The following is a 27,563-nucleotide window of genomic DNA, read 5'->3' on the forward strand; positions in this document are numbered from 1 at the left end:
ATCTACTTGAAGAAACTTTGTCATACACTACAAAGTATAGGCTTTCTCAAAGGCATTTCTATCACAATAAATATGCGACATGAAGCGAAACTTCCTTTTATATTGCTAAAATAATTAAATTTTAACTTAGAGTTTTTCTCTACATTCTGAAATCAAGTAAAAGAACATGCAAGTATATTACTAGACAGACTTTGAGAATTATACATCTTTCCCTAATATCTGAATGTTCATCTGTCTTTCTGGGGTACATTCTGAAGAGGTCTATAGCTTAAAAGAAAAGATTTTGTGACACATTAATCTATTCTTTATCCATGCCACACACTTCTGCTATACAAGTATTCACATGAGTGAGTGTCTTACTCAGATAAAAACTCTCTGATGTATTAAGTCTATATTCATGGGAAGAACAGTTGCATCCTTAAATTTAATGTGTTACCTTGAGCCAATCTCAAAATGCTCAATAATAATTTAAAATGGTCATTTAATGTAAATAAACCCTTGCAATTCATACATGGCACGGATTTTAGCTTTTAAACATAAGAAATATTGTTTAAAATCAATTCCGCAATTATTTTAATAATTGGTAACAAATACTTACCTGGGAAGCCATCAAAAGTAATCCTGTCTCCAGGTACAGACCCATTAGGCGGAGCCAAGATTTCAACTTTCTCTGGTGAACTAGCACACATCACCATTGCTTGCGAGATTACTCCCCTCATCTTTGCAGGCTTCAGGTTACAAAGTAAAACCACCATCCGATTTTGCATCTGTGTGAAACATAAATTGTTAACTGAACATGCACAGCAATTTTCATACCTAGAATACATTAAGATGTATTTAATAAGGTAGGTATCAAATGTTCTTCTTTTGTGAATGTATCTCTGTGTTCAAAGTCTTTTACTGTTGTTATAAAGTCTTGCATAAACATAACCAAAAAAAAAAAAGTCCTCCAAACTGACATACATTATGGTTGAAAAAGCACAAGATGTTATCCCAAACATTTAGTGAATGAATAAATAACTGATTAAATAGATATGGTTTTAAATTTCAGCTACCATTAACTTGCAATTCGATTGTGTACAGTTGATCTTCCTGCTACCTTGAAAAATGAGGTAAATAATACTGATATTAAAGAACTGTTTTTAAGGGTTAAATCTGGCAAACATACAAAGCATTTACCTTAGTATCTAGACTAAAATAAATGTTCTCATTTGCATATGCCATATATGGCCACTTGGAATACTATGCAATATTTATTTCCTAAACTGAAGAAATTGATCATTTAACAACTCAGGCATAATGCTTACAGAAACTAGCATTTTTGGCTATTTTGACAATTTTTTATAGAAGTGAATACAATGTTTTTTAATCTTTAAAAATTGAAGTATCAATTTTTCCCCAATTAGCAGGTTTAAAATAAACAACTGAACTATTGCTGCAGATGAGAAATAAAGGCACATTCTGAATAAAATATTTTATAAATAATATTTTATAAATAATAAATTTTATTATTTTATAAATAAATAGTTTCATAAATAAATATTATATATTTAAATTTACTCCCCAATTCCATGATTTTAAAAATGGGTTTACGTATTGAATTCAAATGATTCTGTTTAGGGGGTCTTCAGGAAGAATACTCCTTCCTAAAAAACTTCACATAACTTGAAAATGTCACATTATGAAGATTTACAAAAAAATACAGCACAAACATAAGCATAACAGAAGGGTTAGCTACATGTAATCCCTGAAGAATCTCATGACAGCTGTCAACTTTTCCTTAAGAAAAATACACAACCTACAAAATCTAGCATGCAATTTTGGGAGCTAAGTAGCCCCGCTTCACAAAATCCTTATTAGTATAGTCTCAGTGGGTTACATACAGATACTACAGAAATAGCTTTGCTTATGGCTGTGAACGACAGCTTCTTGAAGAAAAGAAATGATCTGTAACCAGGTGACCAGAAAATATGACACTCAAACAAGGAAAAGTTTTCCCAATTAGAGCTGCCTGAAGATTAATTCACTCTTTTCTCCCTAAGGAGTTTTAAAGAATCCCAGTTCCACACAAAGTGAGTATTTCAAAAAGGAAAGAAAGCATACACCTGTGCCAAATGTATCTTTTTTAATAGATAAATTTCTTTATTGATTTCCTTCATTCCACCTCCGCACTCCGCCAAAAGAGCAGTGAGAATGATTCTATTATAATGTGAGGTAGATCGTGTCGTTTTGCCAAAAAATCTCCAGTGGCTTACACACTTCTCAAAATAAAATCCAAGCCTCTTTATACAAAGATCTTTAACATCTTGTGTCATTTGTAATCTTTATCCCTGATTTCATTTCCTATGATTTTCCTGCCTTATTTAACTCTGCTCTAATCACTCTATTCTCCTAAACTGAAGACCTTAAAAAAAGGGCAAAAAACAAACAAACAAACAAACAAAAAAAAAACAAAAAAACCTAAGCACGAAGTGTAAGACATTATTTTCTTACACTCTGATAAAGTTAATAGCAATCCATTACATATGAGATTAAGCCTCTAAAGTAAAGGAAATGAGTAAATATTCTATACAGAAGAAAAAAGTGCCCTCCTCATTTTCCTGAGACATGATAAGAAATAGTTCCCTTTCCTCTTCAGCATTCACAAGCTAACACTAGCAGAAGAGTAATGATAAACCTGAAACAATCACAACTTAGCTTCTAGCTCAGCTTTGACACCCCATTTCAGTTATGAAATGTTCTAACTTGTGCAGAGTATGCCTTCCATCTAAAGGTGTACCCAAATCTAACCATTAGTCAATTTCTACCTTGAGAAAACAGCAGGAGGTAGGAGGAAAGGGGTTTAGGGCAAGGAGCACGTGAAACTCAGTTCTCAATTTTGAGGAATCAACATATAAGGACTTTTATGGGAAATTCCATTTGAAACTATTTTAAGAAACAATGAAAGATAAACTAAAACTTTTTGGAATGGGGCAGGCACTGTAGTGCATTCAGTTAAGCTATTACTGGGGATGCCAGCGTCCAATATAGGAATGTCTGGGATCAAGTCCCACCTCTACTTCCAATCCAACTTTCTGCTAACTTTCCTAGGAGGTAGCAGAAAATGGATCAAATTCCTTGGCCTCTGCCACTCATGGGGGAGACCTGGATTGATTCCTGGTTCCTGGTTTTGACCTGGCATTTGGAGAATGAACCAATGGCTGGAAGGTCTCTATCTCTGTTTTTCCCTCTTTCTGTGTCACTCTGCCTTTCAAATAAATAAATAAATAAAACAAAACGAAAAAACCAAAACCCTGTTCTGAAATTGCATTCCTTCCACAGTCCAGATGTTTGTCTTATGACGTCCATCATTCATACGGCACTAAAACCTGCACAGTACCTGTAGCTAGAAGCCTGCACTGTAACTGCGGTTAGTTACACTCTATCTTGGATGATAAAAAGGAAAGCTGACCAGGATAGGGATTATAGGCACTCAGCCCTGGAGTCAGATTCATGAGAATTTACTACTTAGGTTCACAGGTTGCTTCACTTTAAGATCATCTATAAGCAAGGACAGTACTAAACAGATATACTAGTAGTAGCAAATAAAATATTACATGTGAAAAGCATATATAACTAGTTTAAAAGCAATAGCCATCATTATTTTCACTTTTGTTCTATCATGGAATTTTATTATTCCTTGATTTTTTAAAGATCACTGTTACGCAATCCCAGAAAGCATCAATCTAAAAGCATGAGAAAAAGCTCATTTCTCTATAGTCTAAGAAATATTTTTAAACCTGAGGAAAAATGGAGGAGACTACAGAAATAATGTCATTTTCAATGGTATTCCATTATTCATTAAAAACTGGATGTTTTGTATTTTTCTGTTAGATATTATAAAAAGATATTGCTTGTTATAGGAAATATAAAATCTTAACCATTTTTAAAATACAGAAAATAATAACATGTTTTCTTCTTTCTGTTCTAATGAATTCTATCTTAATTCACAGATCTTTGGCTTTTTTTGTGGCCTTTTTTTATATACATTTTTTGGTAGAATTCACCACACTCAAACTAATCAACTGATCCAATTAATATTGGTTCAAGCCACATGGTAATCTGCCAAGTAATTAGAATAGACATTAAGAAAGAGGAAATAAAAGTGACAAATACATGCAACAGTGATTTTAGTAGTACACATTACCTGATCGAGAGGAACATGATTCACCAGGCCACTGACAACTGTTCTCGGTGCTGATTCTCCAACATCTATTTCTTCAACATACAAAGAATCTGCATCAGGGTGTTTTCTGGCAGTAATGATGCAACCAATTCGGAGATCCAGACGGGAAACATCTATTGGCTTAGAGTCAGCACTTCCTGTTACTGCTTGCTGTTTTTTCTCCTTCTTCTCTCCTAAAAAGTATTTGTGATTAGGTAAATATCAGAAATAAAATAATAATTAATACACGACAAGAAATTTTTGGTATTAATACTGAAAAGCCTAAAAGAAAAAAATAAAAAAAAAGAGTATTTGTCTTCTACATTCTGTGATGCATGGGCCAAATTCAGTCTGTTGCCTATCTTCACAAAGAAAGTTTTACTGGAACACAACCACACTCATTTGTTTACATATTGTCTAGAGATACTTTTGCACTATAGCAGAGTTGAGTAGCTGTGTAAAGAGACTGGATAGTACAAAATGCCTAAATTTACTATATGACATTTAACTAGAAACTTTGCCTTCCATGAAACAGGGCTATAGAAAACCATTTGCAAGTTTTTAAAGGACTCTGGAGGGTACCAAATCCTTTATTTAGAAAGAATACCAAAGTCATTAGTCAAATGATGAAATGAATTACAGTAAAACACAATTTCACTGACAAAATTATTCTCTTATCAGTTATATAGAGCAGTAATTATATAATGAATATTTTTATTTCTTTGCTTCCTATTTTGAAGACTTATGAAGCCTTTAGGTATATTCATAGCAATTATTTTAGTAGAACAGAAAATTTGATTCAGATTACACTTTAATGTTCTTACTTTTATTTGTATGTGCATAGTGTAAATCTTATGAACATATGATTACTTTAGTCAATGAGTCAAAAATGTAACCTATAAAGTGGATTCATATTTCTTCAGTTTATAATTAGCTTTTCTTGCAAAACAGAACATAAAATCCAAATAAAAAATTTACCTTTAAATATTAGAGAACAGAGACAAGCTATTAAAGCTTAGGAGCATTTTTTCTCAATTATACCTTTGATCTTTCAACAAATATTTATTGAGTCCTAGGACACTAAGAGTAAGGTTAATAGCTCATGCTGTTAAGGCACTCAAAATCTCTCTTAAGGGAGACAGACCTACCTCTAACAAATATGTGATGAATATTACATACATAAAGAAATTCAGAACAAAGAACAGTAATTCTGCCTGGAGCAGAAAAGCAGGATTCTATGTGAAGTACATTCACAATTTATACAAGCTAGTTCATGAAAAAAGACAAAGGGCTGGGCAATATTTGATCTCTTTAGTGGTAAATACCCAAGAGACATAGAAAAATATATGCAAACTTATTAGAACAATATATACCACAAATCTTAGTACAGGTTCAGTATCATTTATCTCAATTACCTGGGAACAGAGCAATCATAGATTTTTTTTTATTTTTCGGATATTTGCATATACATAATAAGGTGTCTTGAAGATAGGACTCAAGTCTGAATACGAAAACCATTTATGTTTCATATATACCTTATACACATAGTCTGAAGGTAATTTTATAGAGTATTTTAGTATGTCTTTTTTTTTCTCCTTTAATTTTAGCTCTAAAATATTAGAGAGAATATGCAATACTTGTCTTTCTGTGCCTGGCTTATTTCAATCAATATGACACAAAAGGAAAAATATGGAATCAATCAAGGTGTCCATTATCAGATGAATGATAAAGAAAATGTGGGATATATACACAATAGAATATTATCCAGCTAAAAGAAATAAAATTATATCATATGCAGCAAAATAGTTGGAACTGGAGGATATCAGTGTACGTATGTTTTGACTGTAACCTCTTACAAAAGGCCAAGCGTGGAATTCTACATGGCATCATGTTGGTGCTCAGAAAGTTCTGGATTTTGCAGCATTTCAGATTTTGGATTAAGGATAGTCAACCTAAAGTTATCTTTGTGTGATGAACCACATACAGTTATCATACAGCAGTATAACAGCATGATACATCTATATCAATTTTTTTAAAAAATTTACTGGTTACTAGGCATTTGAAATAATCTTATAATCAATCTGTATACCAGAGGTGGTTACAAATATTAAAATCGACGCCCAGAGCTCTGATAATTATAAGGGATTTTCATTGGCAAATGAGTGCTATTCAGCATACATGGTGGTCTAGAAAGAATGTGTAGGCATCACAGCCCATGCATGAACAGAATACTGGAATGTGGTAATTCTAGCAAGCCAACCACCTATGAAATAACCTTGCAAAACCAGCACTATCTGATATAGCAACTGGCAGCCACATATAGCTACTCATATTTAAATTTAAAATAATCAAAACTAACTTAGAAATTTAGTCCTTTGGTCACAGTAAAATTTCAAATGCTTGGTAATAGCCAATTCTAGCTGCCATGTTGGACAACAGATATAGAGCACCTCCATCATCATAGGAAGTTCCAACGGACAGAGGCCTAGAGCTCCATTTGGTCAGTGCGTTCCCCCTTTCCCATCTAACTAGTAGGTTAATTACCAGAATAATTGAAATTCTTCCTTAGAATAATAAAATGTGGATGTTGTTACATCTATCAGAACATGCTATATGACTGTTTTGTGTCTACTTCTTAATAAATTTTATAATGAGGAAATAGTCTATCTTGATCTCTTTGTAGTCATACCACCTAGTGGTGAAGTTGTGTAGAGTATGTTCAGTCCTTACCTACTTCTAACGGAGGCTACTGATATTTAATAAAAAGAACTGACAAGTGCCTTGTTCTAAACTGACTAAACACAATCCTTAAGTCATTTTATATTTTCCAAATATTTTTTAGTGAGTATAAGTATAACAAGAAATACAGATGAGTTACCAAAGCACTTTTTAAACTATCTGGTGAAATGAAATCTATTAAGGATGGAAAAAGAATAGTTAAAAAGGGAATCAGATTTATGATTAGAAAAATACCTTTAGCAGCAAGGTAAAGGAAAAGATGAAAATTTAACATTAACTTAGATGAAAAGTCACAAGAACCTGAACTAGTGTAGCACAAAAGAAAATGTTAGAGTTGAGTTCCAGATATTTTGCTGACAGGAATTACAGGATTTGTTGATTAACTAGATAGATATGAAAGATTCAGGGAGAGGGACAGGTTAAGACTAAATGGCTGGGCCGGCGCCGTGGCTCACTAGGCTAATCCTCCACCTAGCGGCGCCGGCACCCTGGGTTCTAGTCCCGGCTGCTCCTCTTCTAGGCCAGCTCTCTGCTGTGGCCCAGGAAGACAGTGGAGGATGGCCCAAGTGCTTGGGCCCTGCACCCCATGGGAGACCAGGAGAAGCACCTGGCTCCTGCCATCGGATCAGCGCGGTGCGCCGGCCACAGCGCGCCAGCTGTGGCGGCCATTGGAGGGTGAACCAACGGCAAAGGAAGACCTTTCTCTCTGTCTCTCTCTCACTATCCACTCTGCCTGTCAAAAAAAAAAAAAAAAAAAAAAAAAAAAAAAAAAAAGGAAAAGAGGGTGATGATACTACTTTAATCCTTATCAGAGTCTGAAATCTTAATATCCCCATAACTTACTTTAGACATTCTGCTCTGATTGGAATGTCCTTTTGATATCATTACAACAGGTCCTAAGCTAATTTTCTACCTGTGACTTCTTTAATACTATGCCCTAAATTTACACCAAAATTCACTCATACCAAACTATTTATGAGCTCCTATACCTAACCTCTGTTTCCTGTGTTTTTTACTTATGTTGATACCTCTGCCAAAAATTCCACTTTCACTCTAGTCAACATTCACAAATTCTGTAGGATCCAGCTTCCATATCCCAATATCATATTGTTCCTAATTTTATTCCAGCTCATATGAGCTTGAACTTTACTTTTTGTATCATAATTATCATCCAAAATGTTGACAAAAATACCTTTCTTTTCAATTTTTTCTTTCATCTTCTTTTCTTCTCCTCCTTTTATCAGTTCTTTGGCACCAGAAGACACAGCTGTTACTGGTGTTGATTCGATCACATTTTCAGGTGCTGCTGAATTGGGTTGCAGTGGAGTGCCAGAAGGGAATGGTATTTGCTTCACTGATATAGGAAAATAAGTAGATAATGTCACTTATATTAAACCAACAAAGCAAAAAGTATGGAATTGTGACTCACAAATACGAATTCTTTTAAAAAAAATGCCATGCATCTACTGAGATTACAGAAAGGTTGTTAAAAATAAAAGGACGATTTAATTATTAATTACTACACTGAGAAAAGTATGAACAATAGTTAACATTATGGACTCATTTGTCCCAAACACTTTCCAAAATGCTCTTTTCACATAATTCTCATAAACAACCCAAGTGAGTTCTAATATGTTGTAATTTATACAACATGAATCTGAGCCATCTGGATCAGATGAAATTGGTCTATCACACAGTCGGCAGAGAATGTGAAATTTCTGTTCAGACAGTCTGCTTCCAGATACTGCACTGCATGGTGTGGTAAGATGGCAAGCTTCTCATTCAGGTTTTCCTTTACATTGAACAAGTAGAAAGGTATTGTACCATTAATCATTGCTGTATCACAATTAATGGAGAAACAGCATCACTCATTCTCTACACCACAAAACAACTTTTTAAAAAAGCAAAAGAAGGTCCTTCAGCTATAAAATGTTAAAAACAACTCACAGTGAGTATGGAAAAATGTACTCTTGTGAGGGATGTTATGTGCTTATGTTCTGGCAAATACTCAAACCACTTTTCTGAAGTATTTTTTACGTTCTCTGGAGGGCATTGTATTTTTTTTTTTTTAGTAATGTGGGTTCCTACTTTATATTTCATCATTAGACAGAAATCACATTAACTCAAACCACAAATTTACTTTAACATTTCATTAATAAAGCTTGAATTTAAAAGATTAATGTTTATGGAGAAATGACAAACAGTTTTGCATTGCTAATATTTTAACTGGTCAATTATGTACCTGTATTCCAAAACTACTAAGTGTTGGAACACATCAACTTGTATCATTTTCTACTGACATAATATTTTCTTTAACCAATAGTGCTGAGCACACATACCATTTCTTTTTATTTAGCTCAGGGCAGGTTTCATACTAGAACAGTCAGAGTAATTCACTCATTGACAGAATAATAGTCAAAAGAAACAGTAAATATTAATAAATGTCAACTAAATATTTTAATGGCTAATTCTCAGTAATTTTCATTACTCAACAGGGAACAGTAAGAAGATGAAGTATAGTAAAAACAATTAAAAGTGTTAAGTTTCTGAATCCTGGCTTAGCCACTTTCTATGTGACCTCAGGCAAGATCATTGCCTTTTCTAAATATCCACTGTTCTATGAAAGATGCAAAGTAGGGAGGCAGTGACGATAAAACAAGCATACTATTTCACAGATAATAAATGATATATAATTACTATTACAAATAAAACAATCTATACTCTCTATATTAAATTACAGTGACGATAAAAAAAGCATACTATTTCACAGATAATAAATGATATATAATTACTATTACAAATAAAACAATCTATCCTCTCTATATTAAATTACCCCCATTTTGAATTTCTGCCTGAATTAGCTCCTGCTTCAGTTCTTCAATTTCTTTCTTCAGTTTTGCATTTTCAACTCGAAGTTTCTTCTCTTCTCGCAAAGTGGCCTGCAGAACTGCGATCAAGAAAATCTACTGAAAACATGTTTTTGCAAAGGTTTATTATAAATACTATTTAAAAGGGGGACTGCCAGTATAAGTGCAGTTTAATATTTATGAAAACAATGTGACAGAGTTGTCGCCAGGTCTTCACCAGAGATTGGGTCCAGAATTCCTGCACTAGATATCAAAAGCTGCACTCACTGAAGTCTTATAAAATATATTGGTACGTGTTTAGTATACATACAACTTTTTTTCAAAAAAATTTTTAAAGATTTATTTATTTACTTGAAAGTTATAGAGAGAGGGAGAGTCAGAGAAAGATCGATTTTCCATCTGCTGGTTCACTCTTCAAATAGCTGCAAGCAAGAAGCCTGCAGCTCCATCCTGATTGCACATGGGTGCAAGGGCCCAAGAATATAGGCCATCTTCCACTGCTTTCTTAGGAGCTGTATTGAAGTGGAGTCCTATAGGATGCCAGCATTACAGGCAGTGCCACAAAGCTAGTCCCTCAAATATCTGTGACTTAAGGATAGCTGCATCTACAGGTGTGGAGGGCCAACTGTATTTAAGGTTGGGAGAAAAATCTGTGAAACAACAGGACAGAAAAGGTATATGCTTATGAATCATTTTCCCAGCTTCTATAAGGACTGCTACTAAAATCAAATTAACATCTTTTCATAATTGTGGGCACTGACAACTTGACACAAAAGTGTCAATAACAAATGAATTTTAAGAGGAAAAAAAAAGTCTGTGGAAAATGACATTAAAATGTAAGTATATTTTGGCACAAAAATTTTCAAAATTCATGCATCTGAGACCTAGATATATTCAATTATTTATCAAAAGTGTCTGAGATCCACTACAGATACTACATAAGACAAAACTACTCTCATTTTTTTAGTCACTACCTTTAAAAATAAAATGGAATAATCACTTATTTCTAAGGTCTCAGGGCAGAGCTGATCAAACATTCTGTAAGTGAAATAACTTCAAAGATCTGTCAAAATATAATGTGTTTGCTAAAGGTCAGCAATGGGGTACATAAAAATATCTATCTGGAGAAAAATAATGGTTATTGAAGGGGGTAACACTGTACCCCAGGTGGGATTTTAAAAATCTGTGGGTTTAATTTCCATTATTAGAAATAATGGGAGTTATTACTGGAATTTATAGGCAGGGATTAGGGATGCCAGATATCCTGCAATGTGGTTGATATTTTTGCAACTATATCTCATCCTGCAAAACTAATTGTATAGTTGTATAAATGAAAAACAAAGCTCCTATTAATAGTTATTTGGACCTAGAGTTTATTCTGTCTCTGTGTGTGTGTGTTTATATGTAAATACAAAGTATTTTGAACCATTTTTATTATACCCTGATTTTACCATGTAAATCAAGATTAAGTTTTACCTTATTTTATTCAGAGCTTTACCTAAAGAGTCATTCATCATCCTGAGTATATAAAATCTATCACTAAAAGCTATTTTCTGGTATCTGAGTTGGCTAAACAAAGGCAGACTAAATATGCACCTATATTACATGCTATTGTACCTGTTATTGGCTTTTGGTGATTCCATGAATGTGAAGCAGGTGGCATGGAATCCTCCTCTACTATTTCTTGTCCTACCGATGTAATTACTTATTGAAATACACATTTTATTATTAATAAATTTCTTTTCTGTCCATATTACATATAAAATAAATATATATTTATATATATATTATATATTTTACATATTTTATAGGTAGGTCATTTTGTTGAAGAAATATTTTCTTTACAGGATATTAAAGGAGATTTTACAACACATTATAAAATGGGGGCAACAGGACTGAGAACCACCAAGATAGGGCAATACTAATAAAGGTGAGGGTCAGCTCTGTTCAAGTCCTGGCTCTGCTCTCGATACCAGCTTGTTGCTAATGTGTACCCTGGAGGCAACAGGTAATAACGTAAGCACAATGGTTCCTGCCACCTGCATGTGAGACTCAGAATAAATTCCTGCTCCTGGCTTTGGACTGGCCCAGCTCTGGCTGTTGTGGGCATTAGGAAAGTGAACCATCAGATGGAAGCCCTCTGTCTGTCTCTTCTGTCTCAAATAATTTTTTTAAATAAGATTTTTTTAAATCACTATTTTTTAAAATTAAAATGTAAGGACATATTTACATATAAAAATCATTTCAGAAAATGCTTTAGTAAAGTAATATGAAATTATACATTCTCTTCCATACAAGATCACTGGAAACATTTGATTCCAGTTTTAGTTTCATCCATTTTCTTCATTTCTAACCTCTGTTAGAGCAATTTATTTTAAACAATATAATTTTCCTGTGACAGTGTTTAAATACACTGTTTTCTCTGCGGGTCATATCTTCACCATATACCATTATAATAACTCTAAAATATTATTATACTAAAATTTTTAGGAGCCTAAAATTTATCATAAAAATAATTAAATAATAACATGCTGCAAACACATTTATTTTGCTTGATAACACAGAAATTCGTTTTATGTATGTCCTTAGAAAGTTTCAGGTTTCTCACTTGCTTTCTCCTTAAGAAGTGAAACTTGCTGCTTAAGATACTCAATGATCTGATCTGCCTCAGCACCCTTCTGTTCCAGTCTCTTCAGAACTGCATCGTTAGTTGCCATTTTTGCCATGAAACGGCAGAAAAACCTAAATGAAAAGACAGAAATGAAAATGATACTGTGGGAGGAATAAATTTATCATATAGGACACTGTGAAAAAGTAGTCTGAAAAAAACTTTGTAGTCTAACAGATCAATGTTACAAGTTTCCTTATGAAGTTAACAAAGCAAAGAAACAGCAGAAATGTTAAGTAGACTAATTCCTGAATCTGTTTGGAAGAGAACCTCTACTTTGCCCAGAAATGCAGAAAACATTTAAGATTGGAAAGTTTTTCTAAAAAGATTTAAATACAGCAAAATATTATCTCAAAAGATGAAGGTAAATGGTATTACACGTGTTCTACAGTAACAATAGTTGCTTAATTCTTTCCTTATATGATACTTTTATACACTGGATATTTCTACTGTTTACTCAATTACATCCAATTAAAGATGAACCATCAAGAGAGATAAATATTAAAAGAAAAAACTAACCAATTAGAAAAATTTTGAAGATATGAATATACAAAATCAATGTCATCATGCAGACTGTGTTCCTTATAAAAATTATTAGAATTTTAGTTTTATAATGTATCAATAGAAATTTTAAAACCTTGTCGAAGTTCAGATAAATGCATAAGCAAACATTCTGAGATTAATTAATTATGTTAAAATGCTTTATATTGATTTATAATCACATTGACAATGGAGGGATAATCATTAATATTATGAACAGCTCTTTTAAAAACTGATTTTATATTAATTCATAATTCAAGTATAATAATGACAATGATTGCTGAAACACTTAAGATTTCAAATAATTGAGGCAACACTAATAAAAGGAGAAAATTTTGGATAGAGGGAAAAAATCCTGGCTAATGGAAATACAAGATTGTGTCAAAAATTCAAACCATTAAGCGATATCCTTTTTAAAGACTATTCTGAAATGTTTACCTTTTTATAGAAGAAACCAACGTTCAAAATATTTTATGCTGAAGTTATTTATATATAATCTGAGATATGACAGAAAAACAAAGGAAATCAAATAAAACCCTGTCTATAAAAACAAAACTGCTACTAAATAAAGAAAAAATAAAGTGGGTGGAGGTTAATTTAGAAAAGCCAGGGTAAATTGCTCATTTTCTACAAAGATTATTTTAAGAGTTTAGACAACATTTCTTAAATGAAGACACCATCTTTTAAATTCTGCCATTTTTAGGGGTACAAAGAGTATGGTGGTAGTGCTTCTAAAATGTTTGCAAAGCCATTATTTTAAAGACAAAAATAGAAATGGGTAAATGAAGGCAATTGAAGTAAAAAATACTATGCTCTTCTAAATCTTAGCATGCGGAGATACAGTACTCTTTCAATTCAATATCTTTCTATTTTAGTATAAAAATGATTAAATATTGTTAAAGCACAAAATAGTTATCACAAACAAGTAATAATGAACATATGATTTGGCATAATCTGTGACTTTTACTTTTCTGGCAAAAAAATATTTGATGAACAAACTAAAATGAATGTGAAATTAGTGATAAACAAATACAGTTTAGAAAACATAGTGCAGCTGACAAACCATGTTACTTAAATGTTAATATTTAAAAAAACTAACATATTAGTATTTTAACTGATACAGAAACACATTTAAGTCTAGAATAATTTTCTTAAATGAGGTCTAGAAAGTCACCTCACAAATCCCGGCCAAGTCGTAGAAAAGGCAAACATGAAACTCATGGCCTGACTTACACAAAATGTTTCAGAATCTTCTAACAGTTATAGTAATTTGTAAAACACAAAATAACTCCTAGCCTCACAAGAAAAGCAACAGAAACAACTTTAGTGTTTTGATATATCTATAATTATCGAAAAAGCATATACTTACACAATTGAGTAAAATAAATCATAGTTTTTGTAAAGCACGCTGAAGCAAAGGCGTAGTAAGTTTACTAAGAGAATTCCATGTCTCAAGACACAGAAATAGAACTGAGCCAAACACATTAAACAGAAACGCACAACGACTAAGAGGAAACTGTGTGATAGAGGGAAGTGATAAAACTGTGAATGAAGAGAACAGAAAATTAAAGTGAGAGAAAATCAGAATAATCTTCAAACTCATCAGTACTGAACTGCGTTAAGGGATTTGGACACATAAAGCGAAAAGACTTGCTATACCAACTGTTTTAACACCAAAATACTAAGATCACAAATTGAAATACAGTTACAGATAGTCAGGACTAAGTAATAATTACAGTATGGCAGAAGGTATTTTAACACTTAGCTACTAAATTTAGTTCAAACAATATTTTTAAGTAAACCATCTGAACGTGTTTTTTCAAATTAAACTAAGTTAAATAAAAAACATATTTCACCTGCATACAAAAGGATTTAATGAGTTAATAGAGTTAAACTGGATGTATGTATCCGCCTTTCTCTCAGATACAATACAAAAAAACCCATGAAAAAATATAAAACACAGTAAAGCAAACTTCGAGATTATTTGTGCTTTAACTGCCATAGGATAATATGCATTATATCTATGTGTTTTAGATATTTATCTACTTAATTATATCCATACAAATATTATAAAATAAACAAGTACTTATTTAGATTCAGGTCTACTTTCAAATTGTGAATTGTTAAATAAGACTCAGATTGAGAAATATGAATCATTTACAACACTTAGTAAAAATGCATTAATTCTTAACAAAATAACTGGATCAAAGAAACATGAGATATAAAGAAAAAAGAAAGCATCTTAATAATAATGAGAAAGTTAGTGGAGAACACTTCATGCTTAGGCCATGGACTTTTAAAATACTGAGAACAGAAAGGGATGAGTATTCCCAATCAACCACTCACATATGAAGAAATGTTGGATGATCAAAGTTATCTGGAATTTCCTGATAGACTTTACTGCAGAATTAGTATCTGCCAGGTTTTTTCTAAACACTTCACAGATAACAACTCATTTAACCATAACACTACCACCAAGAGGAATACAGCTGTGGGACTCGGAACAAGTAACAACCTCTCTGAGCCTTAGGTTTTCCCATTTATAAAAAGGGGATAACTCTACATAGCTCACAGGAGTACTGGGGGAAGTCAAAGGATACTTAATAATAAGGATTCTTAATAAGGTTTTTTAAAAGATATGTATTTATTTATATTCATTTGAAAGGCAGAATGACACAGAGAGGAAAGACAGATCTTCCATCTGCTGTTTGACTCCTTAATGCCTCCAACAGCCAGGGCCGGGCCAGGCTGAAGTCAGGAGCCTAGAACTCCAATTGGGTCTCCCTCACGGCTGACAAGAACACAAGTACTTAAGCCATCACCTGCTGGCTCCCTGTTGCATCAGTAGGAAGCTGAATAGGAAGCACAGAGTAGTCAGGACAGTTGTCCCAAGCAGCAACTTATATGCCACAATGCCCAACTCCTAATAAGACTTTTGACACACAGCAAACAAATGGCAGCTAACTTCCTACCCGTCAGGCATTGAGCTCAATTTTGGGAACACAAAAAATGACAGGGTAGGAGCCAGTACTCTGGTGTAGAAGGTTAAGCATCTGTCAGCCTGGCATCCCATATGAGTGCTGGTTTGAATCCTGGCTGCTACAGTTCCAATCTAGCTCCCTGCTGATGTACCTGGGAAGGCAGTCGAGGATGGCCCAAGTGCTCAGGTCCCTGTACCCACGTGGGAGAACTAGAAAAATCTGACTCTGGCCAGGCCGAGCCCAGGCTATTGCAGCCATTTGCAGAGTGAACCAGCAGATAGAAGATAGTGCTCTTTCTCTAAGTATCTCTGCCTTTCAAATAAATAAATAAATCTTAAAAATGACTCGGGTTAACTATATAGTCTTCACCTTCAAAAAGCTCATGGTATAGCAGGTTACTAATGCCATAATATATTTTAGGTCCCTAGGTAAGACTTTTATATTTTCTGAAGGGTTAATAATATATCTAATAGTAAAAATATAACATATAGAGATGGATAGTAAAAGATATTAAAACATACTCAATAATTTGGTCAAGTTACTTGTTAATCTGTCAGTGGTATACAGTCTGTGGGAGTGATAGATATTAACATTTTTATAGTAATGGTGAGCAAAATATATCCAAAGATTCCTGTCCCCAGGAATACAAAAGAAAACTCTGTGTACTTTTCCCCACAGACTGCCATCGTAACTGTGAAATTCTAGAGATAACACGGACAGTACTAAGGAGACTAAAGCATATTTAAATTGTAATGGTTCCTGAAGGACTCTTGTGAGAGTTATCAGCTCCAGCATAGAAGGCAAAACAACCCAGGATAAGCAGTGCATATAATTTTGCCAAAGTCACCCAACTGACCAAGAACATCAAAGAAAAATTATTTTATGAAAATGATGACAATTGTTCTGGTTTAAGATAAGTAAAAAAAAGAAAAATCACTGAATATTTAATGTGATTTTGCCACAAACCTAAAACTGCTGTATAAAATGAAGTCTATTAAAAAGTTTTAGAAGATTTTTATTTATTTATTTGAGAGTTAGAATTACAGAAAGTGAGAGGTGTCGCTCCCCGTCTTCGTGGAGGAACGACACAGGACCCTGCGCTGTTCTTTCGTCTGCTCGGCCCTCCCCGGGTTTGCTGCTGGTTCTTCCCGGGTTGGCTACTATCCCTTCCACCTCCGTGGAAGGGCAGTTCCCCCTGGCCACATTCCCCACTTCCGCAGGGGAGCGGCACACCGCCGGCCGGCTCTCTGGGGGCTGCACGGGTTCCCTTAGATGTTCCCCATAGATGTTCCTGGTGCATGCCGTTTCTCTCCTCCTTTATAGTCCTCCTCCGCCAATCCCAACTCGGCTGCCCACACGCCGAGTACGCTGCTCTCCAATCAGGAGCAAGTCCTACAGTTAATTGGTTGAACTGGAGGCAGCTGTGCGGAAGCTGTTTACTTCTCTCCCAGCGCCATATTGTGGGAGAGCAGATGCATAGAATAAGTCCTAATTCGAGTAACTTAGTCTAGTCCGGATTGCTCCCCACAGAGAGGGAGAGACAGAGAGAAAGGTCTTCCATCCATTGGTTCACCCCCCAATTGGCTGCAATGGCCAGAGCTGGGCTGATCTGAAGCCAGGAGCCAGGTGCTTCTTCCCAGTCTCCCATGTGGGTGCAGGGGCCCAAGGACTTGGGCCATCTTCTACTGCTTTCCCAGGCCACAGGAGAGAACTGAATTAGAAGAGGAGCAGCCAGGAACTAGAGTTGGCGATCATATGGGATGCCGGTGCCGCAAGCGGAGGATTAACCTACTGTGCCACAGAGCCAGCCCCTATTAAAAAGCTTCTCAACAAACTAAACTTTAAAGTGCAAGTGATTTTGAAACCTGAAAAAAATGCTCTGCAATCTAATTACTTACGATCAAATTCCTCATTTAGTTATGCAATAATATTAATTTCTGAGTTTCATTAATTCACCAACCATGACATATCATATAGTGATATATTATTTTTAACAATTTTAACTGCCATAATACCACTACACAGAAAACCTTATTAGCAAGAAGAGTAGATAAATATCTTTCGTTAGAACAGTCTTTTTGCCTGGAATAATCAAATATTCTAGGCAAAATAAAACTCCAAAGGGGCCGGCGCCGTGGCTCACTTGGCTAATCCTCCACCTGCAGTGCCGGCATCCCATACGGGCGCCGGATTCTGTCCCGGTTGCCCCTCTTCCAGTCCAGCTCTCTGCTGTGGCCTGGGATGGGCAGTGGAGGATGGCCCATGTGCTTGGGCCCCTGCACCCACATGGGAGACCAGGAGAAAGCACCTGGCTCCTGGCTTCGGATCAGTGGAGCTCCGGCCACAGCGGCCATTTAGGAGGTGAACCAACGGAAGGAAGACCTTTCTCTCTGTCCCTCTCACTGCTAACTCTGTCAAATTAAAAATAAAAACAAGCAAACTCAGACTTCTTATCTGGTGACATCTAAAAGTATTTGAATTGGTTTTTGGACATTTATAAAGAAATGTTAATAAAACTTTTCTCAAATGCTAAGAGCCACTTTTTTATAGAATAAGAAGCTCAGGGCCAGCATCTTGGCGTAGCGGGTTAAGTTGCTGCCTGCAACACAGGATTCCCATAGGGGTGCAGGTTTTTGTCCCAGCTGCTCCTATTCAGATCCAGCTCCTTGCCAGTTGCCAGAGAAAAGCAGCAGAAGACAGCACAAGTGTTTGGGCCCCTATTACCCATGTGGGAGACCTGGAAGAAGCTCCTGGATCCTGGCTCCTGACTCCAGCCTGGCTCAGCCCTGGCCATTGTAGCCATATGGGGAGTGAGCCAATGGATGGAAGGCCTCTCTCTGGTCCTCCCTCTAACTATTTCAAATAAATAAATAAATCTTTTTTTTAAAAAAAACAGCTCTGGAAACAGATTTTCTAGTACTTGTAGTACTTGTTGATTGTCATCTAAATTTCTCAAAAATACTAGTTGGATTATCAGTTTATTTTCTAGTAATATGTAGATAATGATCACTGGCATTAAAAAAGATTTTTTTTTTTTTTACAAAAGTGCTTACAGTCAACAAATCTTCATTGAATGACACTTAACTGGCTGTGATCTTGGGAGTTATGGAACTTCTTCTCTGCTTCATTCTCTTAATTTATAAAACAAGGGTAGTTTTACCTAATTTCACTTTCTAATTGTCACTTCCTATCAAGATTCTTTTTTCTTGACATGTGCCTTTGGTGACATTCTTCAGGGAATAGTCCTGAGCTCTTGTCTCTTCTAAGGATCACAAACTGCCATCACTCAGGTCAGTAATGCCTCTGCATTCCAAGTTAACAGTGTCTGAAACAACTGAATGTGATTGCCTTTATTTGAGGCATTTACACTCCGCATCTCTTCTTGTTTGCTGCCATTTATATTACCTACCAGGTTCCTAAGTGTAATTTAAGTTCATGAACCAACTTTACCTAGAAGTCCCTGATGTCTTCTCTTGTGTTGGGTTTATAATAGAGAACAAAAATAAACATGTTCCTTGCACTCACTAAGTTTTCAACCAGTGCAGGAAACACAGTAAACTGAAGAAAAATTTTAAAACTACATTACAGTCAGGGGAACAGTGCTAGTTCAACAGCAATACTACTTAAAGCTCAGACAAATCGTTTGCCATTCAACCAGATACTCATTTCATTATAGTATGGCAATCGCTCCATGGTAATTATTCCATTTTCCATTGAGAACAAGGTCAATTTCAAAATTTTACATCCTTAGTCTCCTCAGAGCTTCTAACATGTTAAGATATATAGGGTTTCTTGCAGATAATAATAACATAGACCATTTGTACAGCATGCAGTATGTTCTGGCCAAAGGCTTTACATGGGTTGCCTCTGAATATTCTATTAAGATTCCCTGAGTAAAGAAGACATGAATTAAAATTAATTTTGCTAAGGTCACACAGCTAGCTAGAAAATGAGGATTGAAACCTGCCTGTCTGACCCTTGACCTAGATCCTTTATTGCCCGAGCTGTCATTTCTCTAAAGAAACAATGCGTTTAACATACACAATCCTAACTAGGGAATGCTTATTAACAATTATTGGAACTAGTATTAAGAATCTGGAAATTCACATGGGAGACCAGGAAGAAGCACCTGGCTCCTGGCTTCGGATCGGCGTAGCTCCGGCCCTAGCGGCCATTTGGGGGTATGAACCAACGGAAGGGAGACCTTTCTCTCTCTCTCTCTCTCTCTCTCTCTCTGTCTATAACTCTACCTGTCAAATAAATTAAAAAAATAAAAAAATAAAAGAATCTGGGAATTTTGTTCTCAGTGTTATTCATATTTCATTAAACCTAAAAAACCATTAATCACATGATGCCCAAGCCATTAAATTACTTTTCTTTACCTTGGCAATCTGCTCAGTAGTACTCACCTCCTCTCTAAACTGCATGTGATTTCTTTTAAATAGTAAATCCCCTGACCCAGGCTCTCACCGTTGGGTATCACATATTTAAAAATGGGCTACTATCTTTGCAATCAAGGTTTAGAGTGCAGATTTTTAATCTAACTTTACAGCATAGGACCTTGGGTAAAAAAACTCACATTCTTCTTGGACACTAGGTATTTTTCATCAAATCTAAGAAGCTATCAATGGTAAAACGGCTTCAGTCAGAAGATGCTGTATTATTTTATATATTACTAGGAAAGAACAGCTGATTCACATGACCCACAGCTTCTTTATCACTCAGACACACGCTACATTACTGATTGAAGGACCTCTTTTAAATTTAGCCCTGGATGTCTGTAACATGCTTTTGCTTCCCTTTATTACCAAATACAGATCTCTTCATTTTAGTGCTAAGTCATTATTTTTCTAAAGGATGCTTAATATAGAAATTAAACTCAACCTGGGCCGGCACTGTGGAGGAGTATGTTATGTCTCCCCCTGCGGCACCTCCATCCCCTTCATCCCATATGGGTGCTGGTTTTAGTCCCTGTTTTTCTGCTTCCGATCCAGTTCCCTGCTGATGGCCTGGGAAAGCAGTGGAAGATGGTTCAAGTGCTTGGGCTCTGCAGCCGCATGAGGCCTGGGAAGAAGCTCCTGGCTTCGCATTGGTCCAGCTGTAGCCACTGTGGCCATCTGAGGAGTGAACTAGCGAATGGAAGACCTTTCTCGCTGACTCCCTCTCTGTAATTCTACCTCTAAAATAAATAAATAAAATCTTAAAAAAAAAAAAAAGAAATTAAACTCAACTATATACCAACATTACCCATAACACAAGTGATGACTGTATTGCCAGTTATGACCAAGTGCAAGCAATAACTGTCACAACTGCCAGCAGGTCAACAGGGATTTCACGATGTCAATAACTTTTACATTTCCATTACAGAGTTTTAAGTATGAGGAAAATGTGCATATTAGAGTCGATGAGTTGTAGTAATTCTAATCAATTTTCCCTGTCCTCTCATTTCTTCATCTCATCTGCTTCACAGTCTATCTGCCAAGTTATCCCACTCTGAAGAACACCTTTACTATAGCGTTAAGCAATTGTGGTATCTTTTTTGAACTAGGTTAAAATTTCTGATAGGACTCAAAGCACATGGGCAGGCATTGTGGCACAGTAGGTTGGGTCACCACTTTGGAAGCCCATATTCCATAAATGATTACCACTTCAAATCCAGGGTACTCCACTTCTGATCCAGTTTCCTGCTAATGCACCCAGGAAGGCAGCAGATTATGGCCCAAGAACTCGGATACCTGCCACCAGCATGGCAGATCCAGACAGGGTTTCAGGCTCCAGTTAATGACCTGGCCCAGTCCTGGCTGTTGTGGCCATTTGGGGAACGAACCCGTTCGATGGAGGATCATCTGTGTGTGTGTGTGTGTGTTTCTCTCTTGCTGATACTCCACGTTTCAAATAAATCTTTAAAGAATATAAAACATATGGGTCAAAAGTTAGAGTTTAAAGAAAGGTAAATAATAAAATTAAATCTACTGAGAACAATGCATATCAGAGACACTAGAAATACATAACAATAATTAGCAGTACCTCTAGTGGTGTTTTAACAATCTTTGCTAAAAACCTATAAAAGGGAGATCTAAAATTGCTTTTTTGTCAAAGTTTTCATCTATTTTTGATTGTTTTCCTTATCAGAAAGCCTTCTTGTTTTTTACTGAGGGGGGCATAAAGGGTTCTGGAGCATATCAAGTATCACTATGAGATGAGGGTATTGTTACAGAGGTAGATGGCTGATGAGAAGAGTCCAAGTATTGCCAGATACTATGGCCATTAATACAAGAACTTCCCTCCCTGGTAAAATACGTATAAAATTGGAAAAGGGGTATGTCTAGGCCTCCCATGTTCCTCTTAGCTCACACAAGGGCATCTTTTACCTTATTCAGACTTTCTTCAGGATTTAACCATTCCTTTCCACTCATAGATGCATTCATCACTATCTTTTTCCCATATCTTACAAAAAACACACAACTAATAAAATAGTTCTACCTTCATGGACAAGGATCATTACACATGTTGACATTTAGTCTTTACAATAAAGACATTACTTCCATTTAATAGACACACAAACAGGGAAGTTATGTAAATTTTCTAAATCCATTCAAGTATTAACTGACAATGCCATGATTTTAACCTATGCTTGTCACTCTAAAACTCAAAATTTAAGAGTAACCTAAAGTGTAATCTAAGACTATTAACCTGTCATCCATAACAGATTCACATATCAAAATTAACTACATCAAGAACATGACTAGCAATTTCTTATCATCCATAGTGAGGCTACCATTATGTTTCCTCTGGGTTAAAGCAAAAGCTTCTTAAATGATCTCCTTTCTTCTGCCCTCCTCAATTTTCTAAGTCCATTCAAGTATTAACTGACAATGCCATGATTTTAACCTATGCTTGTCACTCTAAAACTCACAATTCAAGAGTAACCTAAAGTGTAATCTAAGACTATTAACCTGTCATCCATAACAGATTCACATATCAAAATTAACTACATCAAGAACATGACTAGCAATTTCTTATCATCCATAGTGAGGCTACCATTATGTTTCCTCTGGGTTAAAGCAAAAGCTTCTTAAATGATCTCCTTTCTTCTGCCCTCCTCAGTCTAGTCTTAATCATGAGCCACTGATGCGCTTAAAAGTAAGTCAGATTATATCAATCACTTGCTCACAAACCACCAAGGGCTTCCTGTTTCATTTAGACTAAACGTCACATGCTCTCAACAGCCTTCGTGATCTGCTGATGCCCTGACTTTATCTCCAGCTTCAACGCCTTCACTCAGCTCTGACCTGCTGGCAGCCTTGCTGCACGGGCAAACCTGTTTCACCGCCTTTGCAATGCTTGGTCCCAAACTGCACTGGCCCCAAGATAACTGCATCGTTAATTCTCTCAATTCTGCCAGTTTACTTGACCAGAGTCACCTTTTCCCTGAGACCGTCCCTGGCCACACTTAAAATTCAATCAATACTTTCCTTCCCTGCTTTATAATTTTTCCCTTCCACTCTCATCACGCCTAACATGCGGCACGCTTTTATTTCCTTCTGGTATCTGTCTTCCTCAATAAAAGTGAGCTACAGGGAGACGGGAATTTTCGCCTGCTTTGTTCGTTGCTCTTTACCTGATGTCTAAAATGGTGCCTGGAATGCAGTGGGTGCTTAAAACTATTTGCCAAATGAAGGCATTCTCTTCTCTGCCCCTACAAATACCCAGGTTCTCTGCCGTTGATATTAACATAAAAACAGACATGCTAACGAATATTTTTCCAAGAGTACCCCTTCCTTAGGCCCTGCAGCCCATTTCTCAAACTTGGCTCCACCGAAAGGTCCCAAGCTCTTTCCTGATTTCCTCATTTCAAGGTTGGTGCCGGTGCAAGCTGCCTTTCCATTAACACCCACAGTCCAGGGGTTCTCTCCTGGAAGCGAGTAAGAGAAGAAAGACTCCTAGGATCCTAATCCGCCTACCCAGGACCCTCCGCGACATCACTCACATGAAGCAGTGGACAGGGGCTCCGCAGCAGCTTCAGCCGGGAGCAGGCTGCGACAAGCCTCTCCCACACGTGGCAGTGAAAAAGGACCCAACGAGGTGTCCCCGTTAAGTGCCTGAATAGCCCAGAAATTCAACTCCGCATTCTGTTGTGACCTTCCTGCACCGAGTCCTATTCAACAGCCCCATCACGCTTCCTGTCCTCTGTTCTCTTGCCCAATATCCCCAGCTGCCCCCGTGGTTGTTCTTCGGTCGCTACATTTTTGTCGGCAGTTCGGGCAACATGCGAACGCCGGAAGTCAGGGTCTTTCCTCACTGTTGAGTCGCGGAAGCTTTGGCGTCACCAGAAAGAGCCGGGCTGCGTGGAGGATGGGCGAGGAAGTGAGGGAGCTGTCAGTGGAGAGCGCCCAGCGCGTGCTCCAGGCCGGGTTCCGGAAAGCGAATTTTCGCTGTGTTGGCTTGCAGGCAAAGGGCAGTCTCTGCGCTCCCGAGGTTGCGGGTGCTGCCTCTTTTGTAGAAGCACCTGAAATGCAGAGCCCGGTGCACTAAGCAGTAGCGGCCACACCAGCCACAGAGACAGCACTGGGGGTCCTGTGTAGAAGCTCCAACCCCCTTGTCTTTGTGCCCGCCTGCGTCCCCAGGCTCGGAGGCAGGTATTTGGGAATCCCTGTTTTCTGTGTCGTAGTCTGTGGGGCATGTGGGAGGTAGAGGACTCTCAGGTGCACCGAATGGCCCCGAATGTTCGCAGCGAGATAGAGCAGAGCTGAAGTGCAGCTTGCTGCTGGGTAGCGTCTCCACCCCTAGTTACAGGCCGCCTTCCCAGTAAATCACATGTTCACTTCTGCAACTTTGAAAAAGCAGCCGCTGCATTACTTCTTCAAATGAAGTCTTAAAGGAGGCTAGAAAATCTAGAATCTGCCCCTCCGTAACTCACCGTAGATGCAGACTTGCTTTGGTTCCTTTCTGGTTTTCAAAGGTTAGTCAGTTGTGGAATTTTCATACTTCCTTGAGCAGTAGAAGAAACTGAAGCAATGAGGGGAGTTAACTTTAGAATTGCCAGTGACTGCCTTTCAAGGCCCGCTATTTATTTTAGACAGAGATACATTTTCGTTAGAGACTGCGTATAAAATAACCAGTGTCCTTTGCTGAAGAAATGTAGAAATTATTTTATTCATAACATCCGCGTCTGGTGCCCTATTTTTTTTTTTTTTTTTGAATTCCCCAGCTGTCTTTGATTCATTGTATCCCAAGTTCATTAAGGGCAAGCGTTGTGTCTTGTTCACTGTTGGCTCAGCAGCCAGAAAAGCATCTGACTTTAAATACAAGCTTCAAAATGTGTGTTGAATGAACTGAATTTTCAAACCCAGCTGCTTACCAGTCGGTTTTTCTTATCTTTCCTCTCCCCTTACTGGTTTTTGGTTTCCATTAGCTTCTTTTCACTGACCAAGTGTAAACAGATGTATGCATGTGTAATTTTGTGTATTTGTGTGCACACATCTAACAGGTAGTCAAAGCAGGGCACTGATGAACTGTTTTATGGCTTTGTGGCATCTGTTGCTTTGTCTTTTTTTTTTGATCGTTTGCACTTTTCAGTGATCTGAGTGATGAAGACATTTGGTTTAAAATCACAGTATAATGTGGTAGGATTGAATAATAAAATGCAGCTGTTACTGTCTCAGCCTTGCCAACCTCAATCCTGTTCTTCAGTGATAACTGCTTTTCAGTTTTTCTAATTTTAGGTCTATATATTGAATAATAAGTTACACTGCTAAATCCTTTTCCTATTGACTTCTTAAGATAGCTCACACCACCCACAATCTCTTCTCTAAATTTTGAAATGGTTTTTGTATTGGTTATCATGGAATTCTAAATGATATTATAAATATGTATAAACTCTTTTTTTTTTTTTTTTTTGACAGGCAGAGTGGACAGTGAGAGAGAAAGAAAGGTCTTCCTTTTGCCATTGGTTCACCCTCCAATGGCCGCTGCGGCCAGCGCACCGGGCTGATCCAATGGCAGGAGCCAGGTGCTTCTCCTGGTCTCCCATGGGGTGCAGGGCCCAAGCACTTGGGCCATCCTCCACTGCACTCCCTGGCCACAGCAGAGAGCTGGCCTGGAAGAGGGGCAACCGGAACAGAATCCGGCGCCCCGACTGGGACTAGAACCCAGTGTGCTGGTGCCGCAAGGTGGAGGATTAGCCTAGTGAGCCACAGCGCCAGCAAACTCTACCTTTTTACATCAACTTTTGAAAATATATTTGACTCCTTATTTTATAAAATGAGGAAGAGAGTGATTCTGCATTTTCCTTTATCACCACAGAAACCACCTCCATTTTCACTTTCCTTTAGCTGAACATTTCCTTGTACATTGTCAAAGTTAGTTATATATATTTCTCAACTATGATTTTTGCTTTTTATATGCTAATGTCAATGAAAAGTTTACAGCATGGCCTTATAGTTATGCTTCAGTGCAGAGCCAAACAGATACAGTTCCTTTCCAATATTTTAATTTCATGATCTCTGCCACATTAAGGAAAATATTTGTAATATCAAGGTCAAATCGATTCTTCTTTCTTTGACTCCAGTGGCAAAAAATCATGCCGTAGTTTAGTGTGCTTTATTGTTTGGACCATGTACTTAAATAGTTTTTAACTTGTTTCACTTTAATGATTGTTTTTCTCCTTTCTTTTAGAAAGAAAGGTACTTTTGCTTTCTTTTTCCTTTGTTGTATACACAGAAAATTCTATTCCATTCCTCTATTTGAAGACATTCCCTTTGGTCCAATGGCTTTCTGTTTGATTTGGACTGATTGCTTTCTAGCCGATTTGTATAATTCCTTTCCTGGCTTTATATTAATTGAACTGTTGGGTTTGTTAACATCATATCTACTATTATTTTGTTCCTTCCTGTGTTTTATTGGCAGACATCTTAAAACAACTTGCTCACAAAAGCTATGTCAATGATCATTTTGTTTTTTAATGTTTATATGGCTATAAATTATTATTAGCTATTATGATAGGTAGTTTGTGTGTAGAATCAAAATTATGTTCCTATGAATCTTTCCAGGTTATGTTGCCTTCTGACTTCATTGTTGCTTGTTCAAAGATGAGAATGCCAGTCTGATTATTTGTTGCTAACTGACCTGGTCTCCTCTCTGAAATTATAAAAATTTATAGTTAGGCTTAATGCTTTGAAAATTTATAGTGACTTGTCTAGCAGTTAGTTTACTTCCCCTGCATGAATTGTCTTAGAGGAGCTTAGATAAATGTTGGTGTTTTAAAATTTATCCTTCTTGAAATTATAAGCTTTTTAAATTTGAACTTACATATTTTCCTTCAACTATAGGGAATTTTTTCCTATTCGACCTTTGATAATTTCTTGTCCTTTTTTGTTGTTGTTATTGTTGTCCTTTCTCTCTCTCTCTCTCTCATTTTCTGAAACTCCTATAAAGTGGTTGTTGAATTCTTTACTTGATCCACACAATATGTGTTGTCTTTTTTTAATGTTTTTATTTGTTTGCCTTTTTCTCCGTGTTCAGAACAATTGTCTGAACTTCATTTCCCAACACTTCTACTTGGT

General features: G+C 36.5%; 2 protein-coding genes across 8 annotated transcripts in view; one reads left to right on the forward strand and one right to left on the reverse strand.

Annotated features, from left to right (window-relative positions):
- Nucleotides 1-24,331, reverse strand: part of AIMP1 (aminoacyl tRNA synthetase complex interacting multifunctional protein 1) — a 33,281-nt gene extending 8,950 nt beyond the window's left edge. The window contains exons 1-6 of one of the 3 annotated variants that reach the window (XM_002717177.5): nucleotides 23,990-24,331; nucleotides 12,419-12,552; nucleotides 9,777-9,890; nucleotides 8,136-8,297; nucleotides 4,187-4,398; nucleotides 599-767 (exon numbers count right to left, since the gene is read on the reverse strand). In XM_002717177.5, coding sequence (XP_002717223.1) covers nucleotides 599-767; nucleotides 4,187-4,398; nucleotides 8,136-8,297; nucleotides 9,777-9,890; nucleotides 12,419-12,552; nucleotides 23,990-23,991 — 793 coding nt within the window. In that variant the 5' untranslated portion in view covers nucleotides 23,992-24,331. Of the gene's footprint in view, nucleotides 1-598; nucleotides 768-4,186; nucleotides 4,399-8,135; nucleotides 8,298-9,776; nucleotides 9,891-12,418; nucleotides 12,553-14,387; nucleotides 15,293-23,963 lie in introns of those variants that run through there. The other 2 variants (XM_070047780.1, XM_070047779.1) reach the window with 2 other exon arrangements.
- Nucleotides 24,331-27,563, forward strand: part of TBCK (TBC1 domain containing kinase) — a 243,249-nt gene continuing 240,016 nt past the window's right edge. For 2 of the 5 annotated variants that reach the window (XM_002717178.5, XM_051819523.2), the window contains exon 1: nucleotides 24,634-24,961. In XM_002717178.5, the coding sequence (XP_002717224.3) occupies nucleotides 24,925-24,961 (37 nt within the window). In that variant the 5' untranslated portion in view covers nucleotides 24,634-24,924. Of the gene's footprint in view, nucleotides 24,962-27,563 lie in introns of all 5 variants that reach the window. The other 3 variants (XM_008267520.4, XM_008267519.4, XM_070047778.1) reach the window with 3 other exon arrangements.

The sequence above is a fragment of the Oryctolagus cuniculus genome, chromosome 8 (genome assembly GCF_964237555.1).
Source record: "Oryctolagus cuniculus chromosome 8, mOryCun1.1, whole genome shotgun sequence".
NCBI lineage: Eukaryota > Metazoa > Chordata > Mammalia > Lagomorpha > Leporidae > Oryctolagus > Oryctolagus cuniculus.